Source organism: Corvus hawaiiensis, chromosome 8, assembly GCF_020740725.1.
Source record: "Corvus hawaiiensis isolate bCorHaw1 chromosome 8, bCorHaw1.pri.cur, whole genome shotgun sequence".
NCBI classification, from domain to species: domain Eukaryota; kingdom Metazoa; phylum Chordata; class Aves; order Passeriformes; family Corvidae; genus Corvus; species Corvus hawaiiensis.
The window spans coordinates 8063122-8082397 of record NC_063220.1 but is presented as its reverse complement, the minus strand read 5'-3'; the positions used below and the strand labels follow the sequence as shown (position 1 = coordinate 8082397).

The 19276-nt window shown below is 39.4% G+C and overlaps 1 protein-coding gene across 4 annotated transcripts in view; it reads left to right on the top strand.

The window, feature by feature from the left end:
* TRUB1 (TruB pseudouridine synthase family member 1) overlaps positions 1-19276 on the top strand; it is a 32803-nt gene that overhangs the window by 2775 nt on the left and 10752 nt on the right. For all 4 annotated transcript variants that reach the window (XM_048311407.1, XM_048311410.1, XM_048311406.1 and 1 more), the window contains exons 3-4: positions 2415-2470; positions 15552-15633. In XM_048311407.1, the coding sequence (XP_048167364.1) occupies positions 2415-2470; positions 15552-15633 (138 nt within the window). The remainder of the gene's footprint in view (positions 1-2414; positions 2471-15551; positions 15634-19276) is intronic.

The following is a 19276-nucleotide window of genomic DNA, read 5'->3' as shown; positions in this document are numbered from 1 at the left end:
TGATGTATGACTTCTCTCAGGAAGAATTCAGCTTCAAGGGGAGGTTGGTTGCTGTGAGTGTTGCTAGAGGTCTGTAGCTGGTAATTGTCACTTGTGAACATGGCAAAATGTGACATCCTTGGGTTAGAAGGGAGCACTGCCTGGTTTGGTTCTAATTTCCTGTGCTTTGTGGCCACTCACAAGAGAATTCAGTGTGCATTGCTGAAGCAGATGTTTTCCTTTTACACAGGTGTTCCCTCTGAGCATGCTGCTTCTCATTGTGCAAAGTCAATAGAATTGATCCATAGGAAAAGCAAAATTACTCGTGCTTTTTTAATTGCTTCTCCAACTGTTCCAATACCCAGCAGTGTCCAAAACCTGCTTCTATGGCATGGCAAAAAGTATTTGGGCTTTATGTGCGTGGTATAATTAGAGAAGCACATCACCCTAATATGCTGTGGATGGATTGAAAAAAGGCATAGGATTCCACTGCCATACAAAACACACAGGGAAAAATTAATGGTAGCTAGATTGGAAGGGACAAAACTGGAGAGGAGTGGGAAAGGGAATGTGCCCAGATTTCTTGTGTGTTCAGGTGAGGTAATGAGGGAGGGAAGGACACAACAGAAACAAGTTATTCAGAGTATGTGTGCTGCTTTTCAGGATGGGCTGGTGGAGCAGAAAGCTTTCCTTCCTCATGGACAGGAGCATGATAGAAGTGTTAAATTTTCTGAAACCCTTCTTGATCTATACTGCTGTCTCCCAGATTTATGCACTGCTTGTCTATAACTTTGGTCCTGGGAAATAACTGATACAGAGTCCTGCTTAGTGTGCCAGGTGTACTGCCAATAACTGAGCTGTGCTCTTTATCAGAAAACATCCTTTTTATATTTCTTCTCTTACTGACAGCAAGTGTAGATGAGGAGGGACCTTGGAGGCAGAGGTCAGTGATCTTTGACATGTGAGAGAAAGGGAAGGTGGAGTCTTAGTGAATATCTTCTTTTGGTGTTATTCTAGGGCTGTGGTTCCAGTTTGCTGTTTCTTGCTCATAATGGGAATTTTACTTGGCTTATTTTTATATGGCAGTAATGAATTATGCTTCCACAGTAGAAGAAAACATGAAAAAGTATAAAAAAATTAAAATTCAGGTAAATCTTTATACATTCAATGTAGTCTGCCAAGTAGGGTTTATGTCACTGTTTAGTAACACATATTCTCCATAAGCTGATGATTAAGAGAAAATTGTTAGTATCTTGTTCACAAAAGCATTCAATGTCTCTTTAAAATTATTCTATAGAATCTCTTGACACTCTTCAGCAAATTTCAGCTCAGCTGTTGAAGTGTCAGTTATGTCATCATGTTGCAAGGAAAGTGCTTGGTTATAAAGTCTTACCTGTGTACTTATCTCCTCAGCCTTCTTGAAGCTCTTTCCTATCTGGCAAATAACAGGAACAGGTTGAACTGAAGGTACATGAAAGCACAAGGGCACAAGTGACTAAAAACCCTCAGGAATAAGAGGAGTAGTAATGGAGAACAAGGAGGAATGTAACGAGTCTCAGAGCATAAAAATTGAGAAGCATTAGAACACAAGTAAATTTTTTTTTTTTTTTAAGTTCATTTTCAGTTTGATGGTTTTGGTCCTGGCTCTTAATTAATATGAAGCTGATTTCCTGAAAGCTCCCTTAACTCCTCTAGTTTTATTAAAATAAAGTACATAGGCTATTATATATTCCATGAGTTGTACACAAAACTGATTTCCTTCTAAAATTTTCTTCAGATTGCTGTATGTGGAAAAAATCAATAGGAAAGCATTTTAAAGGAGAGCACCTTGTAAAAAGCATTAAAGTAAAATATAAACCAGAGCTCCTTTTCTGTCTCTTTCTTATATGAAAAGCTGACTGATTGCTGTTTTTTAGAATACTGGTGTTAGAATTGAAATAACAGTAATCTGTACATGCACAATAATGGGCAGTTGGACCTTTTGGTTATTTTACTTGCTGTAAGCCTGATAAACAATTTCATTATGCTGTCTTGGCTGTATTACTCTTGGTCACTATCAACCTTTAAAAGAACTATTAGCTTACAATGAAGCGTTCATTCATTATTGGTGAGCAATAGCCTTCATCAAACCAGAGGCAGTGTTAATTGCACTCTCCATTTCTTTGGTGATTAAAAGATAAATAAATGTAGGAGTTGAATTAAAGTATTTTAACAATAGATGAAGGTTATTTATCTTTTGCTTTAGACTTTTTTTCCTTTCACTGGTCCCATGTTGTTTGAACATCAGAGATGTTTTCTCAAAAGTGGTGACTCTCTTCATATGCTAACAGAGCATGAAAGGCTGGGTTTCTGACTAGCATAATATTTAGTGTTGGTGTTAAAAAAGGGAACTGCAGGGCTGTTTTGAAGTGGCATTTCTTCTTCTGTCTTTGCAGTGGTTGGTATTGGAAAAGGAACAAAAATGCTGGGAACTATGTTGACAGGTTCCAAGGTAAGGAATGCTAAATGACTTGTATCAGTGGGGGGTTTTGTTTGCTGGTTTTCTTCTTTCTTCCAGTGAAGAGCTGAATCAACATGCAAATATGACAGCCATCCTGCATATTGAGTTCAAATGTGTACTTCAGCTCCTTTTTGCAGTTAGTCAGAAATGTGCTACTAAGACTTTAATGTCCAGAATGGTTATTACAAAAACTGTCTTGGTTTTCTGCAAAATGTTAATAAATACCAAATTACAATTTTACAGGAAGATTTCTATACTATTTAGTGTATATAAAAAAAAAAAGAAAAACTAATGAAGATGGCACTGAAAGTGGTATTTTGGGGATGTAGTTGTGAATGACAGTTCAATTTTTGGTAATTTTCCTTAAGTGTAGACAACTTAATTGTTACTTAGTTTGGAGTAACAGATGGTCTTTGTTTCTTTTCTGTCTCCTTAAATACCATGAGGCCTTAAGAGGCACTTTTTGGAATTTAGAGTGTTTTGGATTGCATTGTTGCTGCTGTAGAGGGATGCTCTACAAATACAGCAGTAGACACGTGTGAGAAGCCAGAGGTAGCAAAAGCCCCGTGGCTGCATGAGAGAATCCAGACCAGAGCCTTGACACATAGAAATTTTGTTCATTGCTAGTTTTGATTAATTTTACTGTGTTAATTTTACTTTGGTCAGTGCCCAGACTGTAGGTGTTACATACACAAAAAAGTGCAAGTACTCCCAAGAGTAATCTACCAGTGTTGGTTCCTTCCTCACAAGTCAAATCCTGTGGGTTTAGCCATTATTTTTACATGAGAAGTTTAGATAAGAATGGCAGATGTAGAAATCAATTAAGCCTTCCAAATTTCATCTTACACTCAGGGAAAGTCAATAATGCATTTTTCCCATTCTCTTCTAATCTGAACACTTTAGATCTTTTACCGCTGCTGAACTGATAGCTTAAAGGTAGAATTTGATTGACAATCTTCAGTTCAACTCAGAGGCAAATAATTTGATAGAAAAGAAAACCATGATGAAAGGACATAGCTGTAGAGTCTGATCCAATACTCATGGTAGGCAGTGCCAGTCTGTGCACTGGCTGTAATGGGTTTGCATTTGGTTTATATGAGTGCATTTCAGAGGCATCTGTGTTTTGAAACGCGCAGTAAGCAGCTGGATTTACAGTGGAGATGTAAGCAGCTACCACCTGACATCTCCTTTGAAAGAACTTTAAAGATAAAAGAAGTCATAGATTTACTTCAGCTAAATTAAATCATCGTAGCTAAATGTGTAAATTGTTGATTTAAAAACACATAAAGTGATGGAATTACCTCTTAAGCTGGTGTTTGCAGTGGAAACAGCTGTGATGGATAAAGTACTTTCAACCTTTTTGGCAGGAGAGGGTATGCTCAGATTCCTTGGCAACTTCACTGTGAGGTCCTGTAGCCATGAACAGGGTTGTCCAGTCACACCTTGTTCCCAGATGGCTCCTGAGGGGCAGGGGAGGGGAGAGAGTGCAGTGGGGGCAGCCTGATGAGCTACCCCAGCCAGATCCATCAGCTCTCCCCTGGCCTTACGTGGGTGTAGGCTGTGGGCACTTGGTTCAATGAGGCAGAGACACATCTTTACAGGCATCAGCAGCTCTTCCACTGCAGCTGTTCCTGTGTTCTCCTCCTGTGGAGGAGAGTGTGAGATACCTGACATCCATGCCAGCTATGGAATCTGCAGCATTTATTTGGAGCTTTTCCCGTCTCTGCCTTCCTATTTCCTATTTGTACTTCAATAAATTAGGCATGCAATAATTGGTGAGGCTTGAGGAAGTTGAAGGATCTCTCACAGATGTCTGCCTGTTGGGTTTTTTGACCACACTGACAGCAGCATCTCATAATGTATCAAGACATAAATTCATGACTAAATAGGTTTGAGCATCTTTTTGCATTCCACGCCATGTGCTTGGAATTTATACTCTTAATTTTTTCCCCCACTATTTTGGATGCTAAAGTGTTTGTTGAAATGTGATGTTTTTCTTTTGTTCCTTTTATTATTATAAAGATTCAGAGGAGCTGTCTGACCCTCTCTGGCCAGGATTTTCTGTTTGCTTCTAGGAATGAGTCTTGTAAAGAAACAGTTCAGTCTATCATTGCTGGCAGCAGAGCTATGCGGAGTGGCCAAAACGTATGGTACTGCAGTAAACTCCATATGGTGACTCTGCCAGGAGTTGGACTGTCTCTGACTTTTTCCCAAACATTGTGTGAAACTTTCCTGACTCTGTGTGGCAGCTCTGAGCATTATCACTTGGTGTGCAACTCGCACACATTCTGCAAGGAATGTTACTCTTGACGTGTAAACTGAGTTCTTCATTTGTTTGACCTCCTTAGGAATTAAGACAAACAGAAATGTGCAGCCAAGGGCAATACCTGCTTAGTGTTCCAGATTTCTCATTGAATGTTTAATATTTATCCAGAAATAAAAATATGTACAATCTGGCTTAGATTTTGTTTGGTTGCCTTACTTTGTTTCAAATATTCTAAGTGAGAGGGAGAAGCTGAATGCTCTTGGATCTGAAATTTAGATACTGAGCATTTAATAAGTGTTCCATAGGAGAATCACTTTTTCTTTTTGTTCTTGGGACTTGCACTTGGTCTTGTTTGGACTTCTTGCACTTCACTATTTTTAAAGATTTTTGGTTTTTTACCATATTGGCAAAGTAAAGAGAGTAGAATGAGAAAATACTTTCTGCTTCACCAGTAAAATTAACATGATGGGGTGGACCAATATTATGGTAAATTGTTTGTGAACAACTCAGTCTTACGTATGACTTGTCTGTCTCAAACACAATGTAGAAGTGTGTTTTTTGGGGGGCAAAAAGGGCTAGAAAATGGTAGCACAATTTCCAAAGTGGTAGTCTCGTTTAAAACCTCTCATCTATGAGAATGTCCTGTTACATAGAAGGAATGAGGGAAATGATCATGTGCTAGTCAGGGAAAAAAAAGAAGAGCACTAAGCAATGAAATTCTTCATTAATCTAATACTTTCCATTGGGAGGGGATGTCTCCCAACACATACAGTCTTTATAGAGAATTGAAGCGTTCAGGTTTTAGTTCTGTGCTTAATTTGCTTATTTTTCAGTAAGATAGCACCTGGGTTCAACCTAAGAGAATTTTAGTCATACTAGTGTGAATGAAGCCAGAAGCTGGCCATCCATCAGACTGTCTTTGAAATCACTGCCTCTCCATCAATGGAACGCTTGGGGTGTATTGGTTTTATCTGAGGATGTGACTTCTTGTCATGGTCCACAGACAAAATGCATCCCCAAGTGCTCAGTGTGAAGGAAATTACCTGAGTACTTTACACTGGTGGCACAAGCTTGGGCAATGACAGGTTAAAATAGAAAATTTAATCTCAAAAGTTTTGGCTTCTCCAGAATGAAGCTATCCAAAAAAACCCCAAACCTATGAGTCGAGTAAAACCCAAACTCCAAGTGTTCACAAAGCCTAGAAAGGCAAGAAGAGATTATGGGCAGAATGAAGATATATTATGTGACAACTTTTATTTCATATGATAGTTAAAATTTGTATTCTTACAAATCCTGGATAGAAAATGAGTGCTAGGTCAGTGGTAAGTTTTAAATCTTGCCAGTCATGCTTGTGTGAGAGAGGGCTTGTCTGGACAGGAATTGGTTCAAATCACCTAGCAGAACTTCTGAGACATGTAAGTTACTTTTTGCAGTGTGACTCTGAAATTAGAGTTTGTATATTGCAAAATTGTTTCTTTGGAGCGGTGGCATCAGATCTTGCAGAACAAAGTGTCCATAAACAAGGTTATTTCTTTAACTCCTGTGATTATCTTCCTGTCCTAAAAATTATGCTTTTACTTGTATCCCTTAACTTCTCAAACATAAAGCTTTCTCCATGAATTCATTTTGTTTTTTTAATTAAGTCCTTTGCTTCCATCCTTTGGCAGTGAATTCAATGAATTAATAACGCATTAGAAAGCAAATGCAGGGGTTCTATAAGGAGCAAAACCAATGAAGCCTTTACTTGTGATTTTGTTTGTTTACAGATCGTTAGACACCAAAGCCCCATGTGGACTTTTTGGTATCCAGTAATTCAGTGGGGCTCCCTCTGGACCCTCTTAGTGGAAGCTGCAATAGATTTGTTTCCTCTATCTGTCTGTTTTCAGGAGGCTTATAAGAATTCGGCATCTCTGAGACCCCTATTCTTCTGCCAACATTTGTGTGTTTGCACATTGACATGCACACCATGATGGTGTAAGTGCTATTTCTTTGGAAATTCTAGTTTTCTTTTTAAATAGCCTCACTGTGCTGGTTTGTTGTTTTTTCTTTTCAGTGTATTTCAGTGTTTGTGCTCCAGTTCATTTTTGAGTTGCAAGTGCAAGAAAATTGAGTTGACTCTCCTTTTGAAGGATCCTCTTGGTGGTGTGTGCTCTTACTTTTAGTCTTAAAAATTTCTCTAGGGTATCACCAGCAGAGCTCTTTGCTTCATTGTGCTTTCTTTTGGAGTTGGTGAAACCAAATCCACTTATTCATACAGTGCATAGGGATGTGTTCTGTTTTCTTTTCCAGATTCTGATATTTTTAACGTCATCTTGGAAGGGCAGGATTTTTGGTTAGTGGTAATAATTTTGTTAGACTAATTGTTATGGTACGGAAACCTAGGTGTTTGGATATGCAAGCCCTCTCTCAGATCTAAAACAGAAGCCATGGATTTTTAAAATAAGCATGTTTCAGATTTGTTTAGAGCTTAGTGGAATAGGTATCTTTTAGACCATTTCTGAAATAAAAAGTAGGTAATGCTTGTGAGTGTGGTATATGAACAATTTTGTGTGGGCAAGCAGTTGTATAGGTAACACTCCAAAACTGCTCCCCAAAGATAAGGCTACACTTTATTGCCTGCTTTATAAAATACAGTAAGAAAATAGTTTTATCTCCTGAGTGGAGCAGCAAGGATTTGTTCACAATGGATCAGCCAAGTTTCCAAGCACAAGACAAGGAGGACTGTTAATGCTTGCTTGATGATTCTTCAGGTCCCATCTTGCTTGTGTTCATTTGCTTTTGCTTTCAAATTGCAGTATTAGCATATCCAGCTGTATTTGTCTTGGAGGAATCCAAGTAAAAATGGTTTGTTTGCTCTTTAGCCTTTTCCCTCGGAAATTTTTCACCTGCAGCACCTTCTCATTTTTCACTCTGTGGTTTATGCCACAGGTTTACCTTCTCACACCTCTTTGTTTATGGTATCCTGTCCAGGATAACCAAGGGTCTGACAGAATTTCTTTTTGTAGTGAGACGGGAGAGGTAACAAAAACAGCGCAGTATGTGTCCTACCCATTTAAGAAAATGGATTGTAGCTGCACGAAATGTCACTCCTTTGCCTCTGTTCAAGCCCAAAGAAATTACTGTTTCCTTACAAGGGAGGCAGAAGAGGGAAGAAGGAGGTGATAAGGTTATCTCCTAGGGGAAGGAGAAAGCCTGGTAGATTATATGTTGTGGCACGTGGAGGGGTTAGTGTGAGGTAACATCATACTGTGCCAAAAATCTAATATCTCTATTGAGTCCTCAGGTTTTCTTGAATCCACTGGAGTTAGGAATTTTGGTTCCCAGGCTTATTTTGAAAGATGTTTTACGGATTTTCCATGAGGAACAGGACTGGCAAATTGGAGATGGAGTGACTGTTTTATGAGAGGAGTTAACCCATGGGCAGATGGATGTGTTTCAGCCCTTGTAGACTGGCTAGGTGAATTCTCCCTGACACGTACTGGCTGCTGAATTTCACCCATTTAGTTACTGTTTTGAGGAAGGATATTACAATCCTGAAATATAGGTATAGGACAGAGAAGTCTTGACATTTCTGTTCTGTGGTATTTGTTATGTTATTGTGCAAACATTCAAGGAATACTTCCTCATATGTTTGCACAACATAGTGCAAAGATGTCTATTAATAAAACTTGTCCTACTTATTGTCTGTAGCCTGTAACAGCTACATCTAGGAATTGCTATAGTAGTTTGGTGGGGTTTTTTTAACCACTGCTGTCACCTGAGAAGGTTTTTGCAGAACCAGAACTTTGTACTGTAACTCCAGGAGGTCTCTAGAGCAGAGGAGATTGGTTCAGAGACCCATTGTTGTGTATGCAAACTTGGCACTGGTTTCTGTCCTGTGTTATTTTACCTTATTGACAATGAATTTCTTGTTCTCCAGATGCCTCAATAAATTAACTGGAGGTCAGTGTCAGTTTGTGAAAGTATGGTTGTCTCCCTTATTTTGTCAATAGGAAAATGCTTACATAAAAGGAAGCCTGGGAAAATGCATGAATGAAGTTGGTTTTGATGTGTTTTGAGAATGTGTAGAAGGTGTTAGCAAAACTTGAAGTAGTGTCTGTACAAAACAAGTTGCACTGAGAGAATGTTAAGCCTGCACAGTGGGGGATGCAAGAACTGGGAAGGGCTAAAATGTTAGAGGGATGTAATGGCCTTACACTCTGTCAACATCTTTAATTACCTGTTATTGCAAGACATATGATATATTTTTTAACCTGCTTTTTTTGGTAACAAATCATAGGAGAAGAGGCTGATTTTAATATCTTGTCTTTTCTGCCCTGCCCAACATCCCTGAGCCAAAGTTGTAGAAGAAGAAGAAGCTGTTGAATAGCATAGATACATCCTGTACTGCAGTGATACTATTAGTAAGCTGGTTTAACATGCTGTGTATTGCTCAAGTCTCTTTTATGCTCACCCCAGAGGCCTAATCTATTAATAGCTCAGCTTCATGCTCTATTAATATTCACACTCTTTTTTAAACTGTTGAAAATCTTGAAGAGACTGCACCTATTGTGCTGCTTTTTCCTCCCCAAATGCCGAATATTTTAAGAGTACATTCTGGTGTGATTTTTGTGTTCTTCCATTCACGAGGTCAGCAGCACTTTCTTCCCTCTTGACCTTTCTATAATTGTGCATATGGCTGTGCTACATGTGCAGTTCTTGCTTGGATTCATTAATAAAAGCAAGACTGCACATGGCAAGGCTTTTTTCTCATTCTTCCTGAAAGAAACAGAAAATTAAAAGGATGGTAACCAATTAAGATTAGCCATTCTACACTGTTTTCCCTAGTGTTCATTTCTAGTAGTTTGGAGATGCTCTTAGCACTGCCTTTTAGAATTTGCTGCATCTTGGCCTTAGCAATGCTCTTGAATTCAGCTAAAGGCTTTAATGTATTCAGTTTTATCTGTGATTTTGTATGTAGCTATAAAGTCTTACCCTTCTGGGAGGGCTGTCTTCTATTTCTGATAGCGAATTATGTATTTCCTTAAAACTCTTGTTTCCCAGATAGGTTTTGGAGGTCATCTTCCTTTATTTTGTTTTATCTGTGATATGGGTACTAGAGGACAGAATGATGGAACAGGTGTTGAAGCTGAGGATGACATTTAAGACCCAACCTGAGACGTTTTGATGAGTGAAGGAGGTTTCCACAGAGAGCAAATGCCAGAAAGGTTTGCATAAAAAGACTTTGGGTTTCTAACAACCACTTTTGCACATTAACCTGCATCCCCTCTTGGATGTTGTGAGCCTGTACTGTGTTTGTAGGTGACATGTGGCCTGGTGCTATCTCAGGTGATGCAGTGTTCCTGTTACTGTTGGCATTGTTCTCCCACCTGCCCCCTTTCCTGTGCTCCCTCTGACATCCAAATTTAAACTTGATACAGTTTTTAGCTAACACCTTAAAGCTTCTCTGTGCTATTGGCAAAGTATCTTTTGTGGGTTCCCCTATTATAGGTGGTTCTAGTAATTCACATGGAAAATCTAGTTATCCCATGATGTTTGAAGTCTTTAAAATAAGCTGACGTAAGAGATCAGAAAATCCTGTTAGTCCACAAAGTAAAGATCAGATAGTTCTTCAGCAGTGACAGTACAATTACAGCATCTAGCAGTAAATGCAATTTAGTGCAGGCTTAGCACAAAGTCAGCTTTTTCTTTTAGGAGAAAAAAAAGAATGGTAGAGAAGTTGTAATGTTTATGTATATCAAAAGGTCACGTTTGGTGTTTGATAATTTTGAATTTGCTCTATCGTAAAACATGAAACTCCTCCCTCATCCTGCAGTCTTTATTTTGCCCTCTGTGCAACCTGCTTTTAAGAGATTAGGGCTCTGTGCTTTTAATATATTGGAATCTGCTTAGTGACAGTGCTTTGTTTTGGAAAATAATTGAAACTATGGCAACCCTTGGGGTTTTTTCCAGCTTATTTGTCTACCCTCATGTACTTCTCCATTTTGGTGGATGATTAGCATACTGGAAACTACTGGTAACTGCTAATGTTATACAAACAGCAAAATAAGTTCTGTAAATATTAAATCCAGAACTGGTTGTTTGTGCTTTGGAAATCATTGAACACAAACTGAATGTCATTACAAAACTGAGAATTTAAGGCCTCTTCACTATCTCAGTGGCCTAAGTCTACAAAACTGTAAGTGCAGAAGCAAATGGTTTTGGCACAGGAGCACTAATTCTGATCAGTGCTTGCCTGCTGTGTGCTCACCCTGATTTCCATCAGCTTCTCTAGAGCACTTGTTTCATGTTTGTTCAAACTTGTTAGCCACACGCAGACATCAGTTTACATAAGTTGAATTTCTGTTTCTATTGAATATGACTTCTCTTTCCCAGCTTTCAGTCTCTTGCACAGGGGCTTGTAGCCTTTATTTATTTCTTTTCCTTTTACACTTCTGTGTTCAGTTGCTGCTGTGATTAGAAAATGGGTCATCCTTGGATGAACTCTTATGAACTGCCTCTTCCAGAGAGCTTGCTTCCCTGGGAAATTCTTGTAGTGGGAGCCATCTTAAAATCTTCCTGACAGCTACTGGTGACCTTGTTTCATAATTACTTGTGTTTCTGTCTAGCTCTTCCAAAGTGTTGCTTCTCCATGTATGAAGAAGCTTTTAAAACACGTTATAATTTAAGATTTCAAGTCTCTGGCTTCTTTCCAAATAAAACCTTGATGTCTCAACAGTTAAAACTGAGAAGCTCTGTTGCATGGTCTGTCTGGCATTTGCACTGATAAATGGGGCAGACATGCCTGGCAGTCAGCCCACAGGCTTCAGCCTCCCAGAGCCCCCCCAGGTGGGGTTGTGCAGCTGAAAGCTCTGCTGGCTGTGCAGTCCCTGAAATGGGAGGAGATCCTTCTTCTCCTCCTCTTCCTCCTTTCCCAGTTAAATATGTATACTGATAAGCCTTTATTCTCTCTCTTTTAATGGATATTCTTTCTCTTTCTGTGTTAGTCTAAGGACTTCTCTGAAACTGGGTATGAAATTAAAAAAGCCAAATTATAGCTATTCTCTTACTAAAAATATCACGCTAAACATATGGTGTATTATTTGTGAGAATGTTGACTGTGCCCTGTGGTTGTGACACTAAAACAAAATTCCTTTTCCAAGACCCGTGAGATTTATTAGAGGTTTGTAATTTGTTTCTTATAGATTCCTGTAATCCTATCTTTTATCCAGTGCTGGCTTTTTATGGCATGTTTCTTTCTGGTCATGGGTATGGTGCACATGCACAACCACCCAAGCATTTCACTGTCTGTCTGGTCTTGTTGGGGTTGCATCCAGCACATCTCCCAGTCTGTGTGACAGAGTTTGTGCATTATCATTGACGGAGTGCAGTGGATTGTCACTGTAAAGTATCTTCTTAAGGCTGTCTTCTCACTGCTGTGAGTGGTGGAGCTGCTTATACTCAAGGGCTTCTGATCACTTCGCTGCCTTTTGTTTCACTTGCCATAATGGTTTTCTTTTTTTCCTTTTTTTGTGACCTGCTGAGAGATGCAACTATCCCCTAATGCAGGATAGTTTTGGAAAGGTCTGTTTGTCCTCAGGGTACTGCTGTACAGTTGTGAGGCTCTGCTTTGGGACCAGCCCACCATTTTGTGTTGGAATTAATGCACGATGCTGCAGCGCTTGCAAGTCGTGACTGGGAACGCTGCATCTCAGCTTTTAATGTGCTACACTTGCATGTTGTGCAATCCCATAGGGAAGCTGAGGTGCTGCTTTTAACCTCTACATGATTTGGGTCCTGGTCTTTTGAAATGAGTAGAGGGTAAGGATGCAGGGGCTATTGACCAGCAGAGTGTTCTCTGAGGAGCTCCAGTATAGGGACGCTTTCTGTCACAGTCTGCACTTGTCAGGCTTTGCCACTGCCTGCAACACCTACTACCTTGCTTTTTTTGTTTCGGGTTGAGTGGGTTGAAGGCAGAGTGGTGTGAGCAGTTGCTGTCTGTTCCTGCAGTGATCTGTAATTTGAGAGTACAGGGAGAATGCCCCTGGATGTATTTTATAAAACTGGAAGAAATAAATGATTGCCAACACAGGTGAGAAAAGGTCACTGAACACTTACTAAATGACTCAGAATCCATTGGGTGCTTCTGAGGGCAGTGTGAGTGAGAGTCTAAAGAATTTTAATGCTGAATTTTGACTCAAATAAATCTGGAGTCTCATATTATCTTCTACAGCCTCCAGGTTCTGCACCCTACCAAAGGGGAAGAAGTAAACCTTATCCAGTGGCAAGTAAGAATTACGATATATAATTGTAGATAGCCAAGGGCACTCCGGAGACTGATCATAAACCAACTGTAATTCTTAATTTCCTGACCTGTTATAGCCTTCTTTGTGGCTTATTGCATTGCTAGCTTAAGTATTTTGTGACTCTTTGGAGGCTCCTTTAAGGAATGGGGATTTGTGACTAACATTCAAGGATGTTCTTTTTACAAACTGCAAACCCTTTTGCTCTTTTTGCAGAAATTAAAGGGGAAATGTTGAGATTTGGATTGTATTGTTCATGCAGTTTATATTTACATCTAAAAAGATGAGACATTATCTCTCTGTTGCTGGCAGGTCAAATATAACATGTAGTTAGTTGTAACAGACAGCCTAAAGCAAGATAGTCAAAACCAGAATTAAAGGAAAGGAGGTAACTTAAATGGAAGTAGTATGAGTATTTTGATTTGGAAACATCAGAAGATAGAGTGTGAGTTTTCAAATTTTCAGATTTAGAATTTTACTGAGCTGCTGAGATCATTCATCGTGCTTAGGATAATGATGATCTGCTCACGTGTTTTTATTAACCTCTAGAATAGGTGCTGAATAGTGTCTTTCTGGCTATGCTATTAAGTGTTCAGAACCAGATCGTTAAATGTCTGAGAAAGCAGTCAATTTTATGGTCCTAAAAGCTAATATAGTAGTAAAAGATAATATACCTTACAGTTTATTTAAATATTTGTTGTGGAGCAGCATTCATCCATTCTTCCTTTTGTTTCTTTTTTCATGCATTCCAGAAGTGTGTAAACATCAAAAATTTTATTTTAAAATACCTAATTCTGCAGAGTTATACATCTGCTATATTTAGGAAAAAAGTAGCCCTAACATGGTGGTGTGGTTGTACCTGGCAGGCAGGTAAAGCACCACACAGCTGTTTGCTCACTCCTTGGAGTGGGATGGGGACAGAATCAGAAAAAGGGTAAAACTCATGGGTTGTGATAAAGGCAGTTTAATAAGTGTAATGAAAACATCTGTGTTATCAACACTGTTTCCAGCATAAATCCAAAGCATAGTCTCATACCAGCTACTCTGAAGAAAATTCTCTGTATCCCAACCCAGCCCAGCATATGAAGTAACCAAAGAATACAGTTATTTTTATATTAAAGTCTGCACTCTGCTGCCTTTTGTCTGACTATTTCTGCTGCTTCCATTTTGTGGCAGTTGCTTGAAGAAATACATTGAAGTGGCAGGTTGTCACATGGAACAAAATCAAGGCATGTCTTACTAGTCCAGTGGTGTGGGTGTGATTTATATGCCTACACTGTTATTTCTTGAGCTTGTTTGTACTTTGCAAGTACATGAAGCAGGATGCATTGCATCTCAGAGTAAAAGGTTAGTGCTTATGCCTGTTTGGATGTGTTCCAGTAGGATTTGGTCAGCCAGCTTCTAAAAGATACATCCTCAGATTAGTATTAGTTCAGCTGGGGGTAAGTTCACTGGAACCTTACTGGGAAATAGTTGGAACACTTTGACTTTTCTCTCCAAGGCTTTGTTTGAAGGCCTCTGGTCTTACCATAGGGAAGCTGAGGGAAATGGAATGGGATAGGCAGTATGTCAAGCCATTGATGTAATACCTGACGGTATCCTTAAACTTGACTCAGACTCATGTTACACAGTGTGCTTGGTGTGTTGACAGCCTTGTGACAAGTCATGGAGCAGCTGGTTCAGGGGAAGCCTCTGTCAGCAAGTTCTGCTTATGCCCAGAGAATGGCAGTTCTTGGGGTGAAAGTGTGGAAAAGGAGGGCATCAGGTGAAATGCAATAAAGCCAAGAACTACTGTCCTAGGGTCAGGTTGATTCCTTCTTGCAAACCACAAACACATAAGAACACTGAAAATTTTTTTAGAGAATAAAATTAAAAACCCTGAAACAAGTATTCAGAGAACCCTTGATGAGCAGAGATGTTACTCTATGACCTTGAACTCCTTGTGCTGGTCACAAGGTCCTTGCCAGATTCCAGGAGTTAAAAACTGCAGCTTCAGGATATTGCATATCCCTGCATTTCATGGCAGAACCATTGTAATGCTTTGTCTTGGCAGTGGGTGTTTTGCTTTCACAAGTGAAGGTCTTTGTGTGTTTTTTTTTTAATGTGCAAAGCAATAGAAAAATTGTCAGTGAAAGGTACTCCTCTGTGTGCCTTGCTTCAACTGTGACATACGGCACCCCACAGAGACTTTGATGTTACTACCCTATTATTTTCTTTATGGTATTTATGTACTTATAGTAAAAATTAGATTCCATGTTGCTTCTTCCTTGGGTTTCTAACAGTGAAATCACAGGCACACGTAATACAGGATTTACTTTTTGTTTGATTCGATGTCTTTTCATCTTGACTTTTGCTTACCCTAAGTTGCTGGATTGACTACTTAGGCAGTATTCTTCCTGTTCTGATTTAAAGTAATTGGTAGTTGCAGTCTTTATTTTTTAAAAATAAGAAAAAAAGTAAAAAAAATCAAAAGAAACAACCTCGAAGACCTGACTTACTAATAATCTCTCCTATTCCTTCCCAGAAATACACTGCCATTGGAATGCTGGGCAAGGCTACTGATACATTAGATGCTACAGGAAAAGTAACTGAAGAAAAACCTTATGGTAAGCATAAATGTATCCATATGCTTGATGCAATTTGAAGGCATAAGTGGTCTCTGTCACAGGAAAGCGGAAGAGATGTTTGGGACTCTGAATGAAGTTTAAATGTGAAATTAAACTAAGATTATTTCATCTCCAACTTCAGCGCTCATATAATTCAAACCAGCTTCATGCAATTATGTGCAGCGCAAGCTGGACATAGTTCATTTCTGCTGGAAAAAAACAAACCAGGCATTAGATTAGGAGGGAGGAAATAGAATTGGGCAGGACTGTGTCATTTTAAATCTTTGACAGGCTGACAAATGATGTGCTGTGTCCAGTAACATTTTCCTCTCTCAGAGTATAGTCCCAGGAGTCCTCTCTTAGTAAAGGCCTTTAAGGCCAGTGAAGGAATAAAGTACTTGGATCTTCCCTCTAGGACACCACTGTACCTACGGACTGCTTAACATTTAATGGGGGTGGCATAAACTACATTCTGCATAGGGTTATCTTCCAAATCTTGGTCTTGCTTGCATCTTTAATAAATGAAGTTTTCTGACTGACAGAGCACAGTGCAAGGGTTTAAAGCTTCAGAACTCAGGCTGACTATGGCTTTGCTGGGCATCTTGGAAACAATGTAGAACTAAGCAGGGACACAATAAATGTATTTGTTATTAGTTCTTTCACAACCTTGGGGAGAAAATTTTAAAAATAGAGGTAACCAGTTGCTTAGCAACTTTACAGGTCTTACATTGTTTGTGGTACCTGGTAATAAGTACATGAAGTAAATAATCTTTTTTTAATAGCATGATGAAAAAGCCTGGATTTCACCTCTCACTCCCAATCTCCTTTCTTTTGCAGTTTTCCTTTTCTCACGAGGCAGGCAAGCATGAGTTTCTTGTCCACATTCTAAATAGTACTATTTACTAGGCAGTGTTACTCAGAGATGTTGGATCATTTATTTATGCTTCAGGATCAAGTTCTAAGTCTCTAAGCTTCTGGAGGACTGAGCATCCACATGGTGTTAGAGTTGCTAATACTTCGTGATGGTTAAATGAAGTGATGATTTCCTTTCTTAGTATTTATCTGTCCCTCTCGAAGTAGAATTTTGTGGTTATGCTGCACTAAGAAGTATTCAGAGATACTTGCTCGCATGTAAGATGTGAAATACCATTTCAAAGAGATGCAACTTCCATGGTCAGTTAATTAAAAAAAAAAAAAATCAAAATCTGTTTTTTGAAATGCTAGTTTTTCTTTTTTTAATTTTGTATTGTTTACTGCAGACAGCATTTAGGGTGTTGTTTTTGTGTGTATATCTCTCCCTGGCAGCTCTTGTTACAGTAGTTCCCACCTCGGCAGCACCTCCTCTGTTATGGTGTTTTACCTTTCTGTTAGACTGTGTGCTTGGGGAACTGATTTGGCTTAAAAATACCCCCTTTTTTTTGAGTTGCTTGTCATTTTAAACTGAGATAGTTGCATGATCCAGTTCATCATGTGGTCTCATGAAGAGCAGCATTGGCATTGCTGGGGCAATGCAGTTTTGGGTGCACTGCAGTTCCCTTTTGCCAGAAGTGACGGCTGAAAGAAATGCTCGTGGCAGTGGTCTCAGTTGCTTTCCATGTTGGTGCAAATCAGTCAAATGTGATTTCCTCAGAAAGAAAAGGACGTGAATACTCCTTTTTTGTTCTCCACGGTACCTACATGTTCTGTATTTCTCATCTTTTCAAGTGTCTTCTCCAAAGTAGCTTGATTTTCTGCAGGATACTCTTTGGCCCACCATCCCTAATTTCTAACCCTAATAGGTACTCCAAGAAAAGGCTAACCAGATATTTGAGCTGAACTTCATTTTTCTTTTGACACCTACAAGGATCCTTGGAGAAGCAGAGCATCTGCAAGGGACTGTAAATCTTGCAGTGCCAACGTCATCCAGGACTGGGCCTTAGTGCAGAGAAAGGCACTAAACCAGTTTGCAAGATGTATAAAACTGCTCTTGAGTGACTTCATTGGAACATAAGAGGAAAGTGCCTGCAGAAAGTTGCCAGCTATATTGACTCTAAGAAAGTGTTACATTACAGTCCTCAAAGTGTCCCTAGACAGCAGCTTAGGAAGCAAACTGTTAGTCACAATGACAGGATGTACTGAAGAGAGCTCCTTGCTTTTAACCCCTTCTGAACTTCTCATAGCTTTTGGTTTCTTTCAGACAATGAGTTTGCATTTCCACGTGAAATTAGGTTATGGTTTCATCCTCCTGCCAAGCTGTCAGATGCTGACTTTGGAAGCAAGTAGCATTTAGTATTCCTCTGATGCTTTTTTGAGCACATTAATGTTAGTAGCCCTTTTTTAGTATTTGTAACTGTGTACAGGAATGTACATTCTGAAACCCACTTCCTCCCAGCTGCCTACAGGCTATATTCAGACATGGAGAACAAAATTAATGAGGCTTTTCTCAGGTCTCTGATGATTATGCTGAAATATATGTTTAATAGAGCTACCTGAATAATTTGGAAAGTGTAGCCCTTTCAGGATTCTCTTTGTCTGTTTTCAAATAATTTGTGCTGGGCCAGACCAAATTGAGGTCATCTGCTGAACTTCTGTTACTCTGTCATGGATAATTCTTGTGTTCTCTTCTGGAGTAGTTTGTTAACAAGCACAGGGCAGAATCACCCTTCAGTGGAGGCTTTCTGAGGTTGTGGCACAGTTGGCACCTTTTGGTTGGGTAACTTTATTTTCCTTCCTTTGTGGCAGGAAAATCAGTCAATAGTCACCAGTGTTCAGAAGCACACTAGATCTTAGCAAACTCATCCGTAAATATTTACTTTGATAACACACCACACAAGTCTTGTTTGGTAATGGCTTAATGCATCATTTTTCACATGGGGATTTTTTTTTTCTCCTGAGACAGAAGTTGACTATATCATGAGTGACTTCCTCAGAGGCCACATGTAACCTCTCAGTCAGGGGAATATGGGATCAGAGCCAAAACTGAACTCAGGTGTCTCATTCAATGCCCTGGCCACAAATGTAGTTCATGGGGTGAAGATTAGAAGGAGAACTCCAAGGGGCACTTGTGCTTGGGTCTTAAATACTGAATTCTAGCCTGAAGCAACCTGGGGTTCACAGGAAGGCTGACAGGATTACTGTCATGGAGCTGGGTCATGCTGACTATCTACTATGTAGTTTTGTTGTGATATGTTGCTAAATAGAAACAAGATTGAAATAACTGTGTAAGAAACTCTTCAGAAGATTCAGACTTACTGTACAATTGATTCTGTTGTTCCCAGCCCATATTCTGATGTAAATTGGTCTCTCTCAGCATCTCTGACTGAGTTCTGTGCCTTGTGCTTTGCAACCTTGCTGTTAATAACACGTCTTGGGACAGCTGCTTGGGCCTAGGGACAGCATCTGCTCTTGAGGTTGCAAATTGTGCTTTGCAGAAGTGAGGAACCACAGGAGCATCTCCCAGAGCTGCTGTGAAAAGAAATCTTGTCTTTTTTACTTACAGCATGAAGTACATCTGGTTTTTAAGGTTTGCAAGTAAAGGTCTGTTTCAAAATACAACGAAGGCTCAATAAATTGGGTTGGTTTATGTTCCAGAATGTTGTTGATTTAGCAGGGATCACACTGATTAAATGTAACTTACGAGAAACAGGGCTAGTCAAACCCTAGA